Source organism: Doryrhamphus excisus, chromosome 20, assembly GCF_030265055.1.
Source record: "Doryrhamphus excisus isolate RoL2022-K1 chromosome 20, RoL_Dexc_1.0, whole genome shotgun sequence".
Classification (NCBI taxonomy): Eukaryota; Metazoa; Chordata; class Actinopteri; order Syngnathiformes; family Syngnathidae; genus Doryrhamphus; species Doryrhamphus excisus.
The window spans coordinates 8,639,291-8,654,838 of record NC_080485.1 but is presented as its reverse complement, the minus strand read 5'-3'; the positions used below and the strand labels follow the sequence as shown (position 1 = coordinate 8,654,838).

General features: G+C 41.9%; 1 protein-coding gene across 2 annotated transcripts in view; it reads left to right on the top strand.

Annotated features, from left to right (window-relative positions):
* The window catches only part of zgc:171482 (zinc finger protein), a 77,269-nt gene that overhangs the window by 43,108 nt on the left and 18,613 nt on the right, over positions 1-15,548 (top strand). For both annotated transcript variants that reach the window (XR_009120358.1, XM_058058370.1), the window contains exon 5: positions 5,688-5,945. Coding sequence is in view for 1 of the 2 variants with exons in the window: in XM_058058370.1 (XP_057914353.1) it covers positions 5,688-5,945 (258 nt within the window). In the remaining variant the exon portion in view is untranslated. The remainder of the gene's footprint in view (positions 1-5,687; positions 5,946-15,548) is intronic.

The following is a 15,548-nucleotide window of genomic DNA, read 5'->3' as shown; positions in this document are numbered from 1 at the left end:
CCCACTTCCGTGGAAAACAAAGTGTTTGCAAACATGCCAGAAGCCCAAATGGGAGAACTCGGTGATGTTTCAATGAAGACAAATTGTTTGTTTAAAACTGTGCTTTTTTTTTTTTTAATGAGTTTGTCTTTTTTTACCTCACAGTGCTGCCGAGTTGTCCCCGGGGAAACGTTCCCTAATGTGACTCTAATTGGACTTATTGTCAAAATTCATTCACTATGAATTTACACAATTAAAGGTGCATGGCAACTTTTACTTTTTTGTTAACTTTGGCCTACTTTGGCGATATGTCACTTGTGTGCAGACATCAACTTTTGTCTGATGTAAAAGCTGTCTGAAGAAAAGAAACAAAGTGAGGGAGAAACCTGGGAGAGAGGCGAGGAGCGCTTTAGCAAGGATTTATATCCAAAGTCGCTATCATGATCAACCAATCTGACAGGCTAGAAACATGCTAAGTGGAATGATTCAGTTTAGCTTGTCCTGGTATGGTTTGGAACCTAAAACCCTGATCTTGCTTGTTTTTATGTGATATGTATGTGCATGAGGTCCAGTGGTTAGCGTGCAGACCTCACAGCTAGAAGACCAGGGTTCAATTCCACCCTCGGCCATCTCTGTGTGGAGTTTGCATGTTCTCCCCGTGCATGCGTGGGTTTTCTCCGGGTACTCCGGTTTCCTCCCACACTCCAAAAACATGCTAGGTTAATCGGCGACTCCAAATTGTCCATAGGTATGAATGTGAGTGTGAATGGTTGTTTGTCTATATGTGCCCTGCGTGTACGACTCTAGCCTCTTGCACAATCTTGGATGTATAAAAGTCCGGACAGGGAAAGGAAGGGTGCTTTTTTGCAGCTATGCTGTACTAAGGCCCGATTACTTGTAGGCATACAGGGACTGCAAATAAGCCCGGACGTCTGTTGTTGTTGTTGTCAGGAATAATGTTGTCCGTATGAATGTGAGTGTGAATGGTTGTTTGTCTATATGTGCCCTGTGATTGGCTGGCCACCAGTCCAGGGTGAACCCCGCCTCTCGCCCAAAGACAGCTGGGATAGGCTCCAGCACCCCACGCGACCCTTGTGAGGATAAGCGGTAGAAAATGAATGAATGAATGAATGTATGTGCATCAGCTACTTGGATAGTGTGACATAATTACAGCAGTCGAGGCTACCATTGAAAGTCTTTCCACGACATGATTCAAGTGACACTTTTCTCAAATTCTCTAAAGTACTTACCATATTTTCTCGACTGTAAGTCGCGCCGGAGTATAAGTCGCACTAGGCCAAAAATGCATAATTAGGTAGAAAAAAATATACATAAGTTGTTTCAGAGTATAATTCGTATTTTTTTGTGGGTAATTTATTTTATCACCGAAATAGACATTACATCCTCTTGGAAGGCAAATTCTAACAATAAAAGAATAGAGAACAGGCTGAATCGGTGTAAGATATGCTAACATAATGGTACAGCTACACAAAAAATAAACATAAACAGAAAAGGTGTCCAGCATTTATGTAACATAAAGTTTTTTCATTTATAAGTCGCTCTGGAGTACAAGTCGCACAAGACCAAAAATGTATAATTAGGAAGAAAAAAACATACATAAGTCGTTTCGGAGTAGAATTCGTATTTTTTGTGGGTAATTTATTTTATCACCAAAATAGACATTACGTCCTCTTGGAAGGCAAATTCTAACAATAAAAGAATAGAGAACAGGCTGAATAGGTGTAAGATATGCTAACATAATGGTACAGCTACACAAAAAATAAACATAAACATGTCCAGCGTTTATGTAACATAATATGTAACATAAACAGTTTTTTTATTTATAAGTTGTTCTGAAGTATAAGTCGCAAGAACAGCCAACTTGTGAAAAAAAGTGTGACATATAGTCCGGAAAATAAGGTATGTTATATTCTGTTGCACAATATCGTCTATTACAGCTATACCAGCACGTTTGACAGCATTTTGTGTGTATGGTAATTTAAACACAGTAACATTGGATATGGGTCACTTGAAATAGTAAATAAATCGGCCCCATATCTGAATGGGGAATTAAAACCTGCAGTGTAAACGGCACCGGAGATTACAGACAAGAGCAACATTGGAATTGGACCTGTTTGCCATTTCTTTTCTCCCTCCCAACCTCCCCCCAGCTTCTAGCTTCGATGCTCCCAGTGCCCCACTCCGCGAAAAACACTTACTTCTGCTCCAATGTGCAGAGATCACAGTCACGAGAAAAGACAGGGTGGGAAAATGCGAGAAGGCAAAAGGGGAAGAAAAAAAAAATACATCTAAGAATCTCTACCTTTTGCTACAGAGTACATGCTGCGCCAGAAATCTAGAACACACCAACACAAATTTCAGCATCTGAGACCAAAAATGAAAAAAAAAACAGTTAAAGGGCAGTGGGAATTTGTATTTAATTGAGATTTATGATGCACCAAAGAGAAGTGAAAGGAACATGATTAAGTGTGGTTGGAGGAATGAGCAGCCAAAAATACAATAATGACCATCTTGCTGTGTTTCTATTAACACAAATTAAAAGAGAAGAAAGTACAAAGGCACTCAGAAGATACCTCATACCTCAATAAGACTGTGGTTATAAAAAGATATCTCTATCTTCCCCAAAATGTGTCCATAATTAATTCATCCTTGCTACAAGTAGTTCCACAAAGTATTGGTATTGGTATTGTAAGCCGTAAAAACAGCCGCATGTAAAAGAGCACTACACGGCAAGCAGGAAGTCAAAAAGCATTTGTAGCATGCACAAGGTCATGGTAATGGTAATGGTTTTATTTCATTTGAACATGCATCAGATTACAATTGAATGCATCACATAATCAGTTCACAGTTCCACATGTCCAAAAGGAGTAGGAAGAAGCAAAGTTTATTAAATCCTACCCCTCCATTTGGTACTTTTACAATCAATAACTGTTACATTTGTTCACTTCCTGCTTTCCTAATATAGTTTAAGTTTTTTATTTCTTTTTTATTTGTTTATTATTATTATATTATTTTTTTAATTTTATTTTTTTCACGTAACAAAGTACGAGGTGATATGACCATACAATGACATAATGGGTACCATAGTACCGTGCATTAGCAAGCCAATTTTTTGCTAATCTATTATGCTAATGTATTATTATTAAGGACGCAGTCGGACTAATGCTGCTTATTAAATATTGAATCCTACATTGCGGAAATTCACATATTGCTGTCAGGTCTGGAACCAATTAAAGTGATAAACGAGGGACAACCTTATTGTGCTTCTTGGAGACACAGACTGTCCAAACACAGCTCATTAGCATTAGCAAAGCACAACAAACTAGGGCTTATTAAAACCATTTTTTTTTAAATAGTACAATGTGGGCCGAGTGGTTAGCACGCAGGCTACACAGCTTGGAGACCCGAGTTCAATTCCACCCTCGGCCATCTGCGTGGAGTTTGCATGTTCTCCCCGTGCATGCGTGGGTTTTCTCCGGGTACTCCGGTTTCCTCCCACATTCCAAAAACATGCTAGGTTAATTGGCGACCCCAAATTGTCCATAGGTATGAATGTGAGTGTGAATGGTTGGTTGACTATATGTGCCCTGTGATTGGCTGGCGACCAGTCCAGGGTGTACCCCGCATGGAAGAATGAATATTACAATATGGGACCCCAACATGCATACTAGTATTTAATCCACAGTTGGTCAACATTAACCACGCATTCCTAATTTGTAATCAGTGACTGTGAAAACGTGTTATGACTCATGTGTGCTCCAAAGCATGTGTGACTGTTTTGTGTCTTGTTTGCGGTTTCAAATGTGAGAATGCGTTATATTGTTGCAGTATATTCACCGGCGGCATAACTCGGGGGGATATTGTCACGTTGTGGAAGGCGAATCGGCACATTTGGACACGCCATCTGGCATTATAGGCTTTCATCACACACTTTGGCTGTGGACCTAACACCTCCCCTTTCTCTTTCTGTGTCCAAATATACATGTACTGAACCTCACACACTTAGCCAAGACTATTCTGGTTTTCATGGAAGCACATGTACACACACACACACACACACACAGCCAAATCCTTGGTATGAGCCACAGTGGATATGTCATTGCCTGGTGGCTATTAATGGACAATCACCATGGTAACCAGTGTCATGTCATGAGCAGCAGGTCACCTGGGGGTCTAGCTTCGTTCCCTCACTGAGGAGAGGGATGAAAGGAGCAAAAAGGATATAGGAGGAGGTAAAATACTAAAAGATGAAACGAAAGGCTTCTGAAGCGCAAGTTCAAGAGTGGAAAGGCAGATTCTTGGAGGTTTGGTCTCCGGAGGTCCAACAACCTCCTGCTGACCCTCATCTGTGTTTCATACCTGTGGCCCACTGCGATCGATTGCTCTCTGCTCTCAGAAACAACCCACAGCTTTTAAATTAGTTTGTGAGTGTTAGCATGTCTAAGGAAGAACAACTGTGTGTCTGAGTGGATGCATTTTACATTTTGTTTTTGTAAAGTGGATTCACGGAATTCAAATGGTGCAAAATTTGATTTAAAAGGTCAAAAATAAGATGATAAAATAAGACACAGATGAGATAAACCATGGCAGCAACTTACCGCAATTGCTTTCAGGTCGTTATTGCCACACTCTGTGTGACTTGTTGAACTCTTTTGTTTTGTTTCTCTTTATTTCCTGTTTTATTTTGCAACACTTCCTGTTTTGTGCTGTTTTCAGTCACCTTTACTTCCGCTTTACTTTACGCTCCTGTCTCTGTATCCTGCGGTTACAAACATGCCTAAACGTTGCAGATATCTTTGTATTAGTATAGATAGGAAAAAATAAACTAATAAATAAAATAATGATAAAAAAACAATACTTTCAAAGGTCAATTTCTGATACTGATATCAGCCGATACCGATACACGACATATCTCCTATGGTGGATTGAACATTCATTCATTCATTTTCTACCGCTTATCCTCACGAGGGTCGCAGGGGTGCTGGAGCCTATCCCAGCTGTCTTCAGTCTGGTCGCCAGCCAATCACAGGACACATATAGACAAACAACCATTCACACTCACATTCATACTTATGGACAATTTGGAGTCGCTAATTAACCTAGCATGTTTTTGTAATGTGGGAGGAAAACCGGAGTACCCGGAGAAAACCCACGCATGCAGGGGGAGAACATGCAAACTCCACACAGAGATGGCCGAGGGTGGAATTGAACCTGGAACCTTGAACATGCATCAGATTACAATTGAATGCATCACATAATCAGTTCACAGTTCCACATGTCCAAAAGGAGTAGGAAGAAGCAAAGCTTATTAAATCCTACCCCTCCATCTGGTACTTTTATAATCAGTAACTGTTACATTTGTTCACTTCCTGCTTTCCATAATACAGTTTAAGGTTTTTTTTGTTGTTGTTTTTTTTTTAAATAAGTCAGGTAATTAATTTAAGTTCAAAGGTTTGATGTAAACATTGTACAGGGATTGTGGATCTACAAAAAAAATTGTTAATGAGATGCAACACAAATTAGATAAGGTCAAAAGATAAATTCAAGGTCATATGGATACATAGGAAACCTCGAGGTTGCATGTTTTCTGGGTTAAATTGTGTAGAGACACAGTAGTTGTTGTAAAATTGAAGCGACCACAAGGACTGTGAATTCTTGACAACACGATCTTATCATGGCCCATACAGATTCCTCCCCTTCAACCCCGCTGCCCACAGACCCCACGGCGTGCCCTCCTCCTCTCTCGCCCCTGCCCTGGCCCATGGCGGTGGTCAGCGGGAACGGCGGGAGAGAAGCCGGTAAATACTGCTGCCTCTGCGGCGCCTGGTTCAATAACCCCCTGATGGCCCAGCAGCACTACGAGGGCAAGAAGCACCGCAGGAACGCGGCCCGAGCACGCCTGGTGGAGCAGCTTGCGGGGAGCTTGGATGCCACGGAGAGCACAGGTCAGCCCTTGTAATCTTTCACAAGCCTCCGAAAACATCCTTTCAATGCAAAGTGACACTCAGCAGGATCGTTACGGCTTTTTAAAAAGAAACTCGATAAGGGTGATCGTGTTTAACACGTGTGCTGGAGGACCATCACTCTGATGTACATTTAGTTTTGACAGCCAAGTCACTCTTGTACGTTATAATTAGTGTAACTTAAGAGTGTAACTTTACGATCTGACATACTGGACTTCACTTACATACTGCAAAAAATACATGGATTACTTTACATAATAACATACGGATATCAGTATTGTTTAGAAATGCTCTCTCAAAAAGGTCTGGCTTTATGATAAAGCGGGTATGGCTTAGTAGGGAAGCTTTAAGATGGATCATTTAGACTTTCAGTTTAGAGAATGTATTTAGAGCAGCTTTGGATAGACGCAAGGTCAGCGGCTCCCACTATTTAATGCATCCACTCCAACTAAATATGATTCAGAAGGCAAGGATTACTCTTGTAAGGCTGGTCATCCATAACACGAAGGAAAGGTTTGTCTCTCCCTAATTAACTCTTTATCTCAGTTGGGCTGGAATGTAGGCCAGGATTATTCACAAATGGCTAACCTTTGCAACTATTCTTCGAAACATTAAATAAGAAAACTATATGAGGGCTATTGTCGAGCAAAAATATAAATCATTATGGCTGACACACTCAAATCAGAAGTGTTGCTCCATAAAAATAGATATTATTTTTATATTAGACATAAAGTAGGTTTGCATATGGACAGAACATTCCTAGTAATCTGGGGCCTATATGCAATTTTTCTGGCGATTTTTTCTGAGTACAATATAAGACGAGTTGTTAGCCCGCAGACCTCACAGCTAGGAGACCCAAGTTCAATTCCACTCTCATGCTAGGTTAATTAGCAATTCCAAATTGTCCACAGGTATGAATGTGAGTGTGAATGGTTGTTTGTCTATATGTGCCCTGTGATTGGCTGGCGACCAGTCCAGGGTGTACCCCACCTCTCGCTTGAAGACAGCTGGGATAGGCTCCAGCACCCCCGCAACCCTTGTGAGGATGAGAGGTAGATAATGAATGAACAATATAAGATGAGATTGCACGGCGGAAGAGTGGTTAGCGCGCAGGCCTCACAGCTAGAAGACCCGAGTTCAATTCCACTCTCATGCTAAGTTAATTTGCGACTCCAAATTGTCCATAGGTATGGATGTGAGTGTGAATGGTTGTTTGTCTATATGTGCCCTGTGATTGGCTGGCGACCAGTCCAGGGTGTACCCCGCCTCTCGCTTGAAGACAGCTGGGATAGGCTCCAGCAGTAGAAAATGAATGAATGAAGAATATAAGACCTTATTAATACCTGATAAATACACCACAGGCTATAATCAGTTCAAAATTCTAATTTTCTGTCAGGCATTTACACAACCATGCACTCCTGATGGCTAAACATAAAAAGCATTCAGATTCAGATGGTGCAGGGTCGTCAAACGGTGGATGGTTACATGCAGAAGACGTTGCAGCGAACATCGCTCATAGCTGAGGTCCCTCGCTTGTGTGGTAACAGCTGGGTTTTTCAACAGCACAACACTGCACTTCATGAAGGGCCTCTTCAGGGAGAATAACATCACCCTTTTAGACCATCCCACATGTTCCCCTGATTTCAATCCCACAGAGAACATTTGGGTATGGATGGCAATCCAGTGTAAGAGTGAGGTGTGGCTGTTTTTTCATTGGAATTGAACAGTTGCTTGCTATGTGTTATGTTCAAGCAGAAACTGTAGTAATTCTACATTTGGTCAATTTTACTGAAAGAAAAAGAAAAAGAAGGTTTGTCAAATCAACCCATGTAGATGTTCTGCACCCTTAAAACACCCGTCTATTGACGCTCATTGCGTTGCAAGCGCCAACTTTCAAGCACTAGTGATCATCAGCTTAACACTCCTTATACATAGAATGATGACAATTTATCGACTTTGTCGATATATTCACATTTTAGGTGTTTCTTGCATAATGCATTTATTCAGTAATTAAATACAAGCCATCAACAAAGCTGTAGTGTCTGCTAAGCAGGCGAGCAGGAGTGAGCTTTGTGCATTGCACGTCTGAAAGCTGCAAAAAAAAAGACCTTCACAATGCAACCTGGCCCTTAACCAACATTGCCAAGAAGGCTAGTGTTTGTCAGTAACAAGAAGAAAAGTGTCACGTTCCGGTTTGTGAGTTTTAAGTTTCGACCCCAGGATGCAGAGATGAGGAGCCAATTGCAGGTAAAAATATATTTAATGTTGCTATTGCAGCAGAACGACGCACTAGCAAGTCCAACTCAAACAATGACAATGAACCGACAAAGGAAGGAGCGCGCACCTGAACTAAATAGGCAACAGAAAATAGAAAACAGGTGCGGGAGATAATTGAAAGGAACAGGAAAACGGGAAAAGAGTAACAGAGGAAGTGACTACAAAATAAGGGCATGAACGAGGAACAGGGGAAAAGAAGGAACTAAACGAGGGGGGTGAAGCCCGATCGTGACAGAAAGCTCAGACCCGCTTGAGGAGATGACGTTTCGCCGCAAAATATTAAAAATTTGTGTCAATTTTCACATTATTTTGCAAAACGTCTATAACACTAATTATGTTGTTTATCTGCATATCTAGGCGGCACGGTCTAGTGGTTAGTGCGCAGAAATCACAGCTAGGAGACCAGGGTTCAATTCCACCCTCGGCCATCTCTGTGTGGAGTTTGCATGTTCTCCCTGTGCATGCGTGAGTTTTTTTTTTCCGTTTTCCTCCCACATTCCAAAAACATGCTAGGTTAATTAGCGACTCCAAATTGTCCATAGGTATGAATGTGAGTGTGAATGGTTGTTTGTCTATATGTGCCCTGTGATTGGCTGGTGACCAGTCCAGGGTGTACCCCGCCTCTCGCCCGAAGACAGCTGGGATAGGCTCCTGCACCCCCCTCGACCCTCGTGAGGAAAAAGCGGTAGAAAATGAATGAATGAATCTGCACATCCATGCACACATACAGCAATAAAATAACCCACAGATCCATTTTTGCCCCAATATTCCAATACTGCTATACTGTATATAGCATTTGGTACAGAAAGAATGTCCCAGTTGCTACAAGTGATATATGACGTCATTCAACAAAAGCAAAGCAGCCTATCGTGCGCGTGTGAGCGCCACACGACACCTCTCCCGCACACATACACACTCCAGTCCTCTGTGCGTGGAAGCTGTGGCGCTAGAGTGTGCTCCAGGTGCCATGACAAAAGCAATCATCTCAAGGAGCCAATCATATTAAAAGCATGAGTCGTGTTGCCGCCTACACTGGCTCAGAGGCTTTAAGTTGTGTCATGTTGGATATCATCCTCCATCCACTCACTGTGACCCACATCCCGTGACCTCAACTGCCTTTTTAGGGAAAATCTGAGTCCCAAATCACAAACGCAGCGCATGTTTAGAAATTGTCAGTCTAGCCTAAAAACAAGCGCTGCTTTTGTGTAATTTATGACGTGTTTTAATTTACTTAAAGATGCTGCAACGTCTACTGGTTGCTTTGCCGCAAGGCAGGTTGGTCCAAGAAGTGAGCTCATTGCTGACGTGATCCATTCCACGTGCCATCAATCAAGGTTTTGCTCTGGCGTCGTATCATCACTCCGCTATTGTCAGAAGTTGTTTGTTCTCCCGGGAGACTCATTTCCAGTGGTGTAAGATTCTCACATATGATTGGCTTCTTGTAGCGCCTGAAAGGTGCAAAGTGGCAGGTGAGATAAGTGAAAAATCAGTTGACGGTTTGAAGAGCGAGGAGAGAGGTTTTTTTTGTATCTGCTCAAAGGAGGTGTAGTTTTTGTTTGGATTTGTGTCAGCTTTCAGGGTGACCTTTGGCATGCTTACGTGAGTCGTCGGCTCGTCATACAATGCAATGCTTTATTTAGTCTTTCTAGTTTTCAATTTCAATTATGCAAAGTGGTTGCTATCATTAATAATAAGCAAAAGCAGCAATTGTATTTGAATGTGGAATGTGGAGCGATTGCATTAATTCATTCATTTTCTACCACTTGTCCTCACGAGGGTTGCGGGGGGTGAGAGGCGGGGTACACCCTGGACTGGTCGCCAGCCAATCACAGGGCACATGTAGACAAACAACCATTCACACTCACATTCATACCTATGGACAATTTGGAGTCGCTAATTAACCTAGCATGTTTTTGGAATGTGGGAGGAAACCGGAGTACCCGGAGAAAACCCACACATGCACGGGGAGAACATGCAAACTCCATACAGAGATGGTCGCAGGTGGAATTGAACTCGGGTGTCCTAGCTGTGAGGCCTGCGTGCTAACCACTCGTCCGGCGTGCAGCCCTATTCATTCATTCATTCATTCGTTTTTCTACCGCTTATCTTTACGAGGGTCGCGGGGGTGCTGGAGCCTATCCCAGCTGTTTTCGGGCGAGAGGCGGGGTACACCCTGGACTGGTCGCCAGCCAATCACAGGGCACATATAGACAAACAACCATTCACACTCACATTCATACCTATGGACAATTTGGAGTCGCCAATTAACCTAGCATGTTTTTGGAATGTGGGAGGAAACCGGAGTACCCGGAGAAAACCCACACATGTACGAGGAGAACATGCAAACTCCACACAGAGATGGCCGAGGGTGGAATTGAACTCGGGTCTCCAAGCTGTGGGGTCTGAGTTTTTCTGGCTAGCGGCTGTTATGATGACCATGCATGAGCAATCAAGCCAGGCCTTGGTCCACCTCTTTCAATCATGTCGGGGCTAAGGACTGGTACCGGACCTGATTGGAGCTCTAACACTGACTCAAACTAACCCGGACTTGTGCCCAAACCTGGTACAACTTGAATGTCAGTTATGTATAAAAAAAACTATTGAACACATTTCCATTGACTTTACGAAAGGTTAGTTACAGTTGCATAATTTCCACACTCCGTGACTTATGGAATAAATGGCAATATGTGTGGATCTTTCACGCATTCTATTTATGGAAGTGTCGTCTTGTAAAAGTCATCTATTTCCTGCATCACTCTGTCTTCTCTCATTGTGCGAGTGTGTGTGTGTGTGTGTAGACCACAAGGGTCCCCGATCACGTCATGTCTCATCTGTCATCCTCATTAGCTCCCCATGAGGCGCAGGTGACTTATTTACACATCACTGTTGTTGTTCTATTGATGATACTGCCCTTTACTTGTACTTGCATGTTTTTCATCTAAACCAAAGCCCCTTAGCATGCACGCATATACATAGTTTCTTATATCCTGGATGCTTTTCTTATTTATCACAATGACTAGAACAGGGACCAGAACCCAAAGAGATGGATCACAGGAACCGATATGGGAGTTGCAGCAGGACAGAGAAGGCTGGTGGTTGGGCAAGAAGCCCGGCTGACTTGGATGTGTCTTTACATTAATCATGACAGAGCTAGAAACCCCCTCAGGATAGAGTTGACCAATTGTCTCTTCTCTGCAGAGACTGAGCGGTGAATTAGGAGCAGTGAGATAAGCGTCTCGAGCTGGACTGCCGGCGTCTGAGCGCGGGAGGACTCGAGAGAGGGCGAAGTAGCAAAGCAAAGAAAATTGTGTGTAATTGATGATGCCGTCTGAGTCAGGAGACACCGCTGACCTCTTCTTCCTTGAATGGATGCTCACATGACACCGTGGCGCTACTAGCAGGTGTACAAGCATACACAGGAAATAGGGCTAACGTAGCATTGAAGCATTGGAGAGTGCAGAGAAATCAGACATTTGTGACATGTAATACATTCATTTTCTACCGCTTATCAGGGGTGCTGGAACCTATCCCAGCTGTCTTCGGGGGAGAGGCGGGGTACACCCTGGACTGGTGGCCAGCCAATCACAGGGCACATATACACAAACAACCATTCACACTCACATTCATACTGTCATATTCAGACTGTAAACACTGTAATACACGGTGCACGTCTCTATAATCAATTAAGGATTTATTGCTGATAGAGGGCTGATGTCAACGCAGCCATATCTCTCGCTTGTCAAACCAGGTACCCGGTCACATCAGTTTATCGTTCACAACCCCAGTGGAGGCTGCTAGAAAATGCTCTTACATGTTTCCTAACAAGTTACATTCATTCATTCATTTTCTACCGCTTATCTTCACGAGGGTGTCGGGGGTGCTGGAGCCTATCCTAGCTGTCTTCGGGCACATATAGACAAACAATCATTCACACTCACATTCATACCTATGGACAATTTGGAGTCGCCAATTAACCTAGCATGTTTTGGAGGAAACCAGAGTACCCGGAGAAAACCCACGCATGCACGGGGAGAACATAAAAACTCCACACAGAGATGCCCGAGGGTGGCATTGATTTTATTCCAGATTACTGTAATTCAAACCTGCAATAAAAGTATGTTGTTTTGGCAATCAGGTCTGGTGATGGTGTGCCGAGGGTGGAATTGAACTCATGTCTCCTAGCTGTGAGGCCTGCGTGCTAACCACTCAGCAGCCATGTAAACTCTAAACTCTACACTGAGGGTGGGATTGAACTCGGGTCTACATGTAATACAGCCATCCTAAAAGTTTTATAGCCATTCCACAAATCAATGAAAGTCAATGACTTATGAGTAATAATCAAGCAAAAACTAGTTTTTTTTTTTTTAACCAATCTTGCTCAAATTTAACAGACGTGCGCTTTTCAGTCCCCTGAAGGTGTGCAACAAATTCCGTGGCGACTTGTGTAAACACCTTGAAGTTACAGTGGGTGTTTTGTAGAGAACAATGACAAAAACAATAGCACAGGCAAAACAACAATGTGGTTCAGAAATAGAAGTGTTAGCTTCCACAAACAAATACATAGTCATGTGAAATAATTAGCACACATTATGTGCTTGTTTAATCATGCAAGGAGCTCTTCAACCTATTATCCTGCCTTCCATGGTGAATAAAATTAGAAGATGAATACTCAATAAAATTGTCTACTGAACTATAGTCCCAAAGGAAGAACAGGAAAAATATTGTTCCACATTGATATTCACAGGTGGTGGTTAAACACTGTTCATTTCCTCGCTCTGCAACGCCGTCCATCCTTCCATTAAAGTGTCTTGACACAGCAGTAGATTGCACCATTGTTAGCACTGAGGGCTTCCTAAAAAATCATTTATAAAAGAAACAAGCTGCAGTTAGAGCCTACTGACGGAATTGGCCCATTAAGGTTTCTTTAGCCAGAGTTGAAACGTATCACGCACAGAAACTGCAACAATGCTTTGTGAAAAGAACATAATAGACTCCGTTTTCTTTACACTAGCTCATTATGTCTTGTAAAGCGTTTAAGAAGTCTCCATACCGACGGTGCCAAAAGTGCTAGAAGGCTATGCATTCGACAACAGCCTTCATTTCGCCCCCTCTTTTCTGTCACTACTGTCATATGACAATGTAATTAACAAGGCTTAGAACGCCCTCACAAAATACTGTTCATGTTCTTGCAATAAAATCTACCGTACATTCACAACCCTGGCCTACGTGCAGTCACTTTGTTTGCACATAATTAACGTGGATTAGGGTGATCTCGCAGATCAAAAATGCTTCACTAAACAAAAGAACGCGACTGTATAGAATACCATGTATGTAGTATTCATATTAGATTAGTACTTAACTGTCAATCACAGTAAAAGGTTCCTCACAAAGCATAAAAAATCAGTACAGGTGTATAGAAGAGCAGACCTTTATGTAATCCTTCCTGTCGAATGGAGTGTAATGTAATAAAAATGAAATAGGCTGCTCGTTCATTCTCTCCAGTTGATTGTTCTTTCTTTAAGAGTAATGGCATTCTGTCTATGGGAGGGTGGGCTTTTTTTAATCTTTGTATCAATCAATGTATATTCTCAAGGGACAACACTATAGAAATGTAACTTGGATATACTTTATAGTAGTGTACAGCTTGTATTGCAGTATAAATACACAGTCAGGCAAAATGATCACACATTTGTAGGTTAAGATTAAGATTAAGATATGCCTTTATTCGTCCCTCAGTGGGGAAATTTGTATTGCACAGCAGTACAAAATACACAATATAGAAAAATAAACAATATAAACAACCCAAGTATTAACAAAATCAGAGTTATCCCAGAGTTATATACAATACAGTATGTAGATAATATGAAACGAGATGAGATATATGACCAGTCTATACACTGAGATCATGTTAGTGAGTTAATATGAGGCATTATGGAAATACTTCACATAGAACTTAGTATATTACATTTAAAGCCCTTAATATTGCACATGGAGGTTAAATAAAAGGCAAATGAAGTAAAGAAACAAAAAAGTGTTTTTATTTTCCAAACGTACATATAATGCAATTCTGTCTCGGAACGCAGATCCAGTAGCTCTGAAGTTGTTATGAACCCATAACAAGATGATTTTTGGAGCTGGTACGGGATCATGTCTACCAAGATTGAAGTGCAAACGGAACGCTTGTTGTGTTGCAGATTTGTTTGTTTTGATAAACGTTTCCACAATGAAAGTATGATGCTCACCAGTCCAATTAAAAAAGAAACAAAAAACAATGGCATTATAAAGAAACAAAGCCAAATGGCATTATATTTACTTTCAGAAAATAAAAACACTTTTTTGTTTCTTTGCTTTATTTTACTTGTATTTAATCTACAAACGTCAGATCATTTTGCCTGACCCTGTAGCCACTGTCTAAATAACTGGCAACATCTGTGAGCACCCTTCACAGTGAGCATGTCCAAATTGTGTCCAAAGTGTCAATATATGTGAGCACCATTGTTATCTAACACTGCCTTAATCCTCTTGGGCGTGTAATTCACCAGAGCTGTATAGGTTGTTACTGGAATCCTCTTCCACCACTCCATGATGACATCCTTGGAGGTGTATTTGTGATTGATATCATCTTTTAAAATTGATGTTGACGAGTTTCCTGCGTGAGAGTGTCACTGGATGTTTCAATGAACCACAGTTCCCCAGTATTGGTAGCATTCATGCAGCCTCAGACCATGACCCCATCACCACCATGCATGACACAACAACTAAATCACATTACCAACCATCTAACAAGTCACTCTCCTCCCCACAATTCCACATCCTCTCCTTTTTATCTCATTCGCTGCCGGAAATTTGATGTGTTCACCCACTCGGTCTACCTAACCCTCCAATCTCTGCTCCCCGCCAGCATCTTCATCCTCATGTATTTGTCTATTTTTGGTATGTGTTCATCTCAACCACCTGCAAGCCCTCGAAGTCTCTCACATCTGGGTCTGACTGGAGCTGTGCACCCTCTCGAGGATGCATTCACTGACACAATACAAATGCACAAACACAGCCTGATGTACACACTGTCCTTTTCGCCACTTACCTTGTTGAAGTTCAGCACACACACACACACACACACACACATATGTTAAATATCGAGTGGAATGAGGCCATTTAAAAATATAACTAGCTTTCTGGTAATGATTAGCCAAATCAGATCTCTCTCCAGATGCAATCTAATTAGGAAAATTAGTCTGCACAGTGGAAAAATAGTTGCTTATTTGGTGTCATTTCTAATTGATAGAGTTCTTCTTGTTGGCTTGGCTT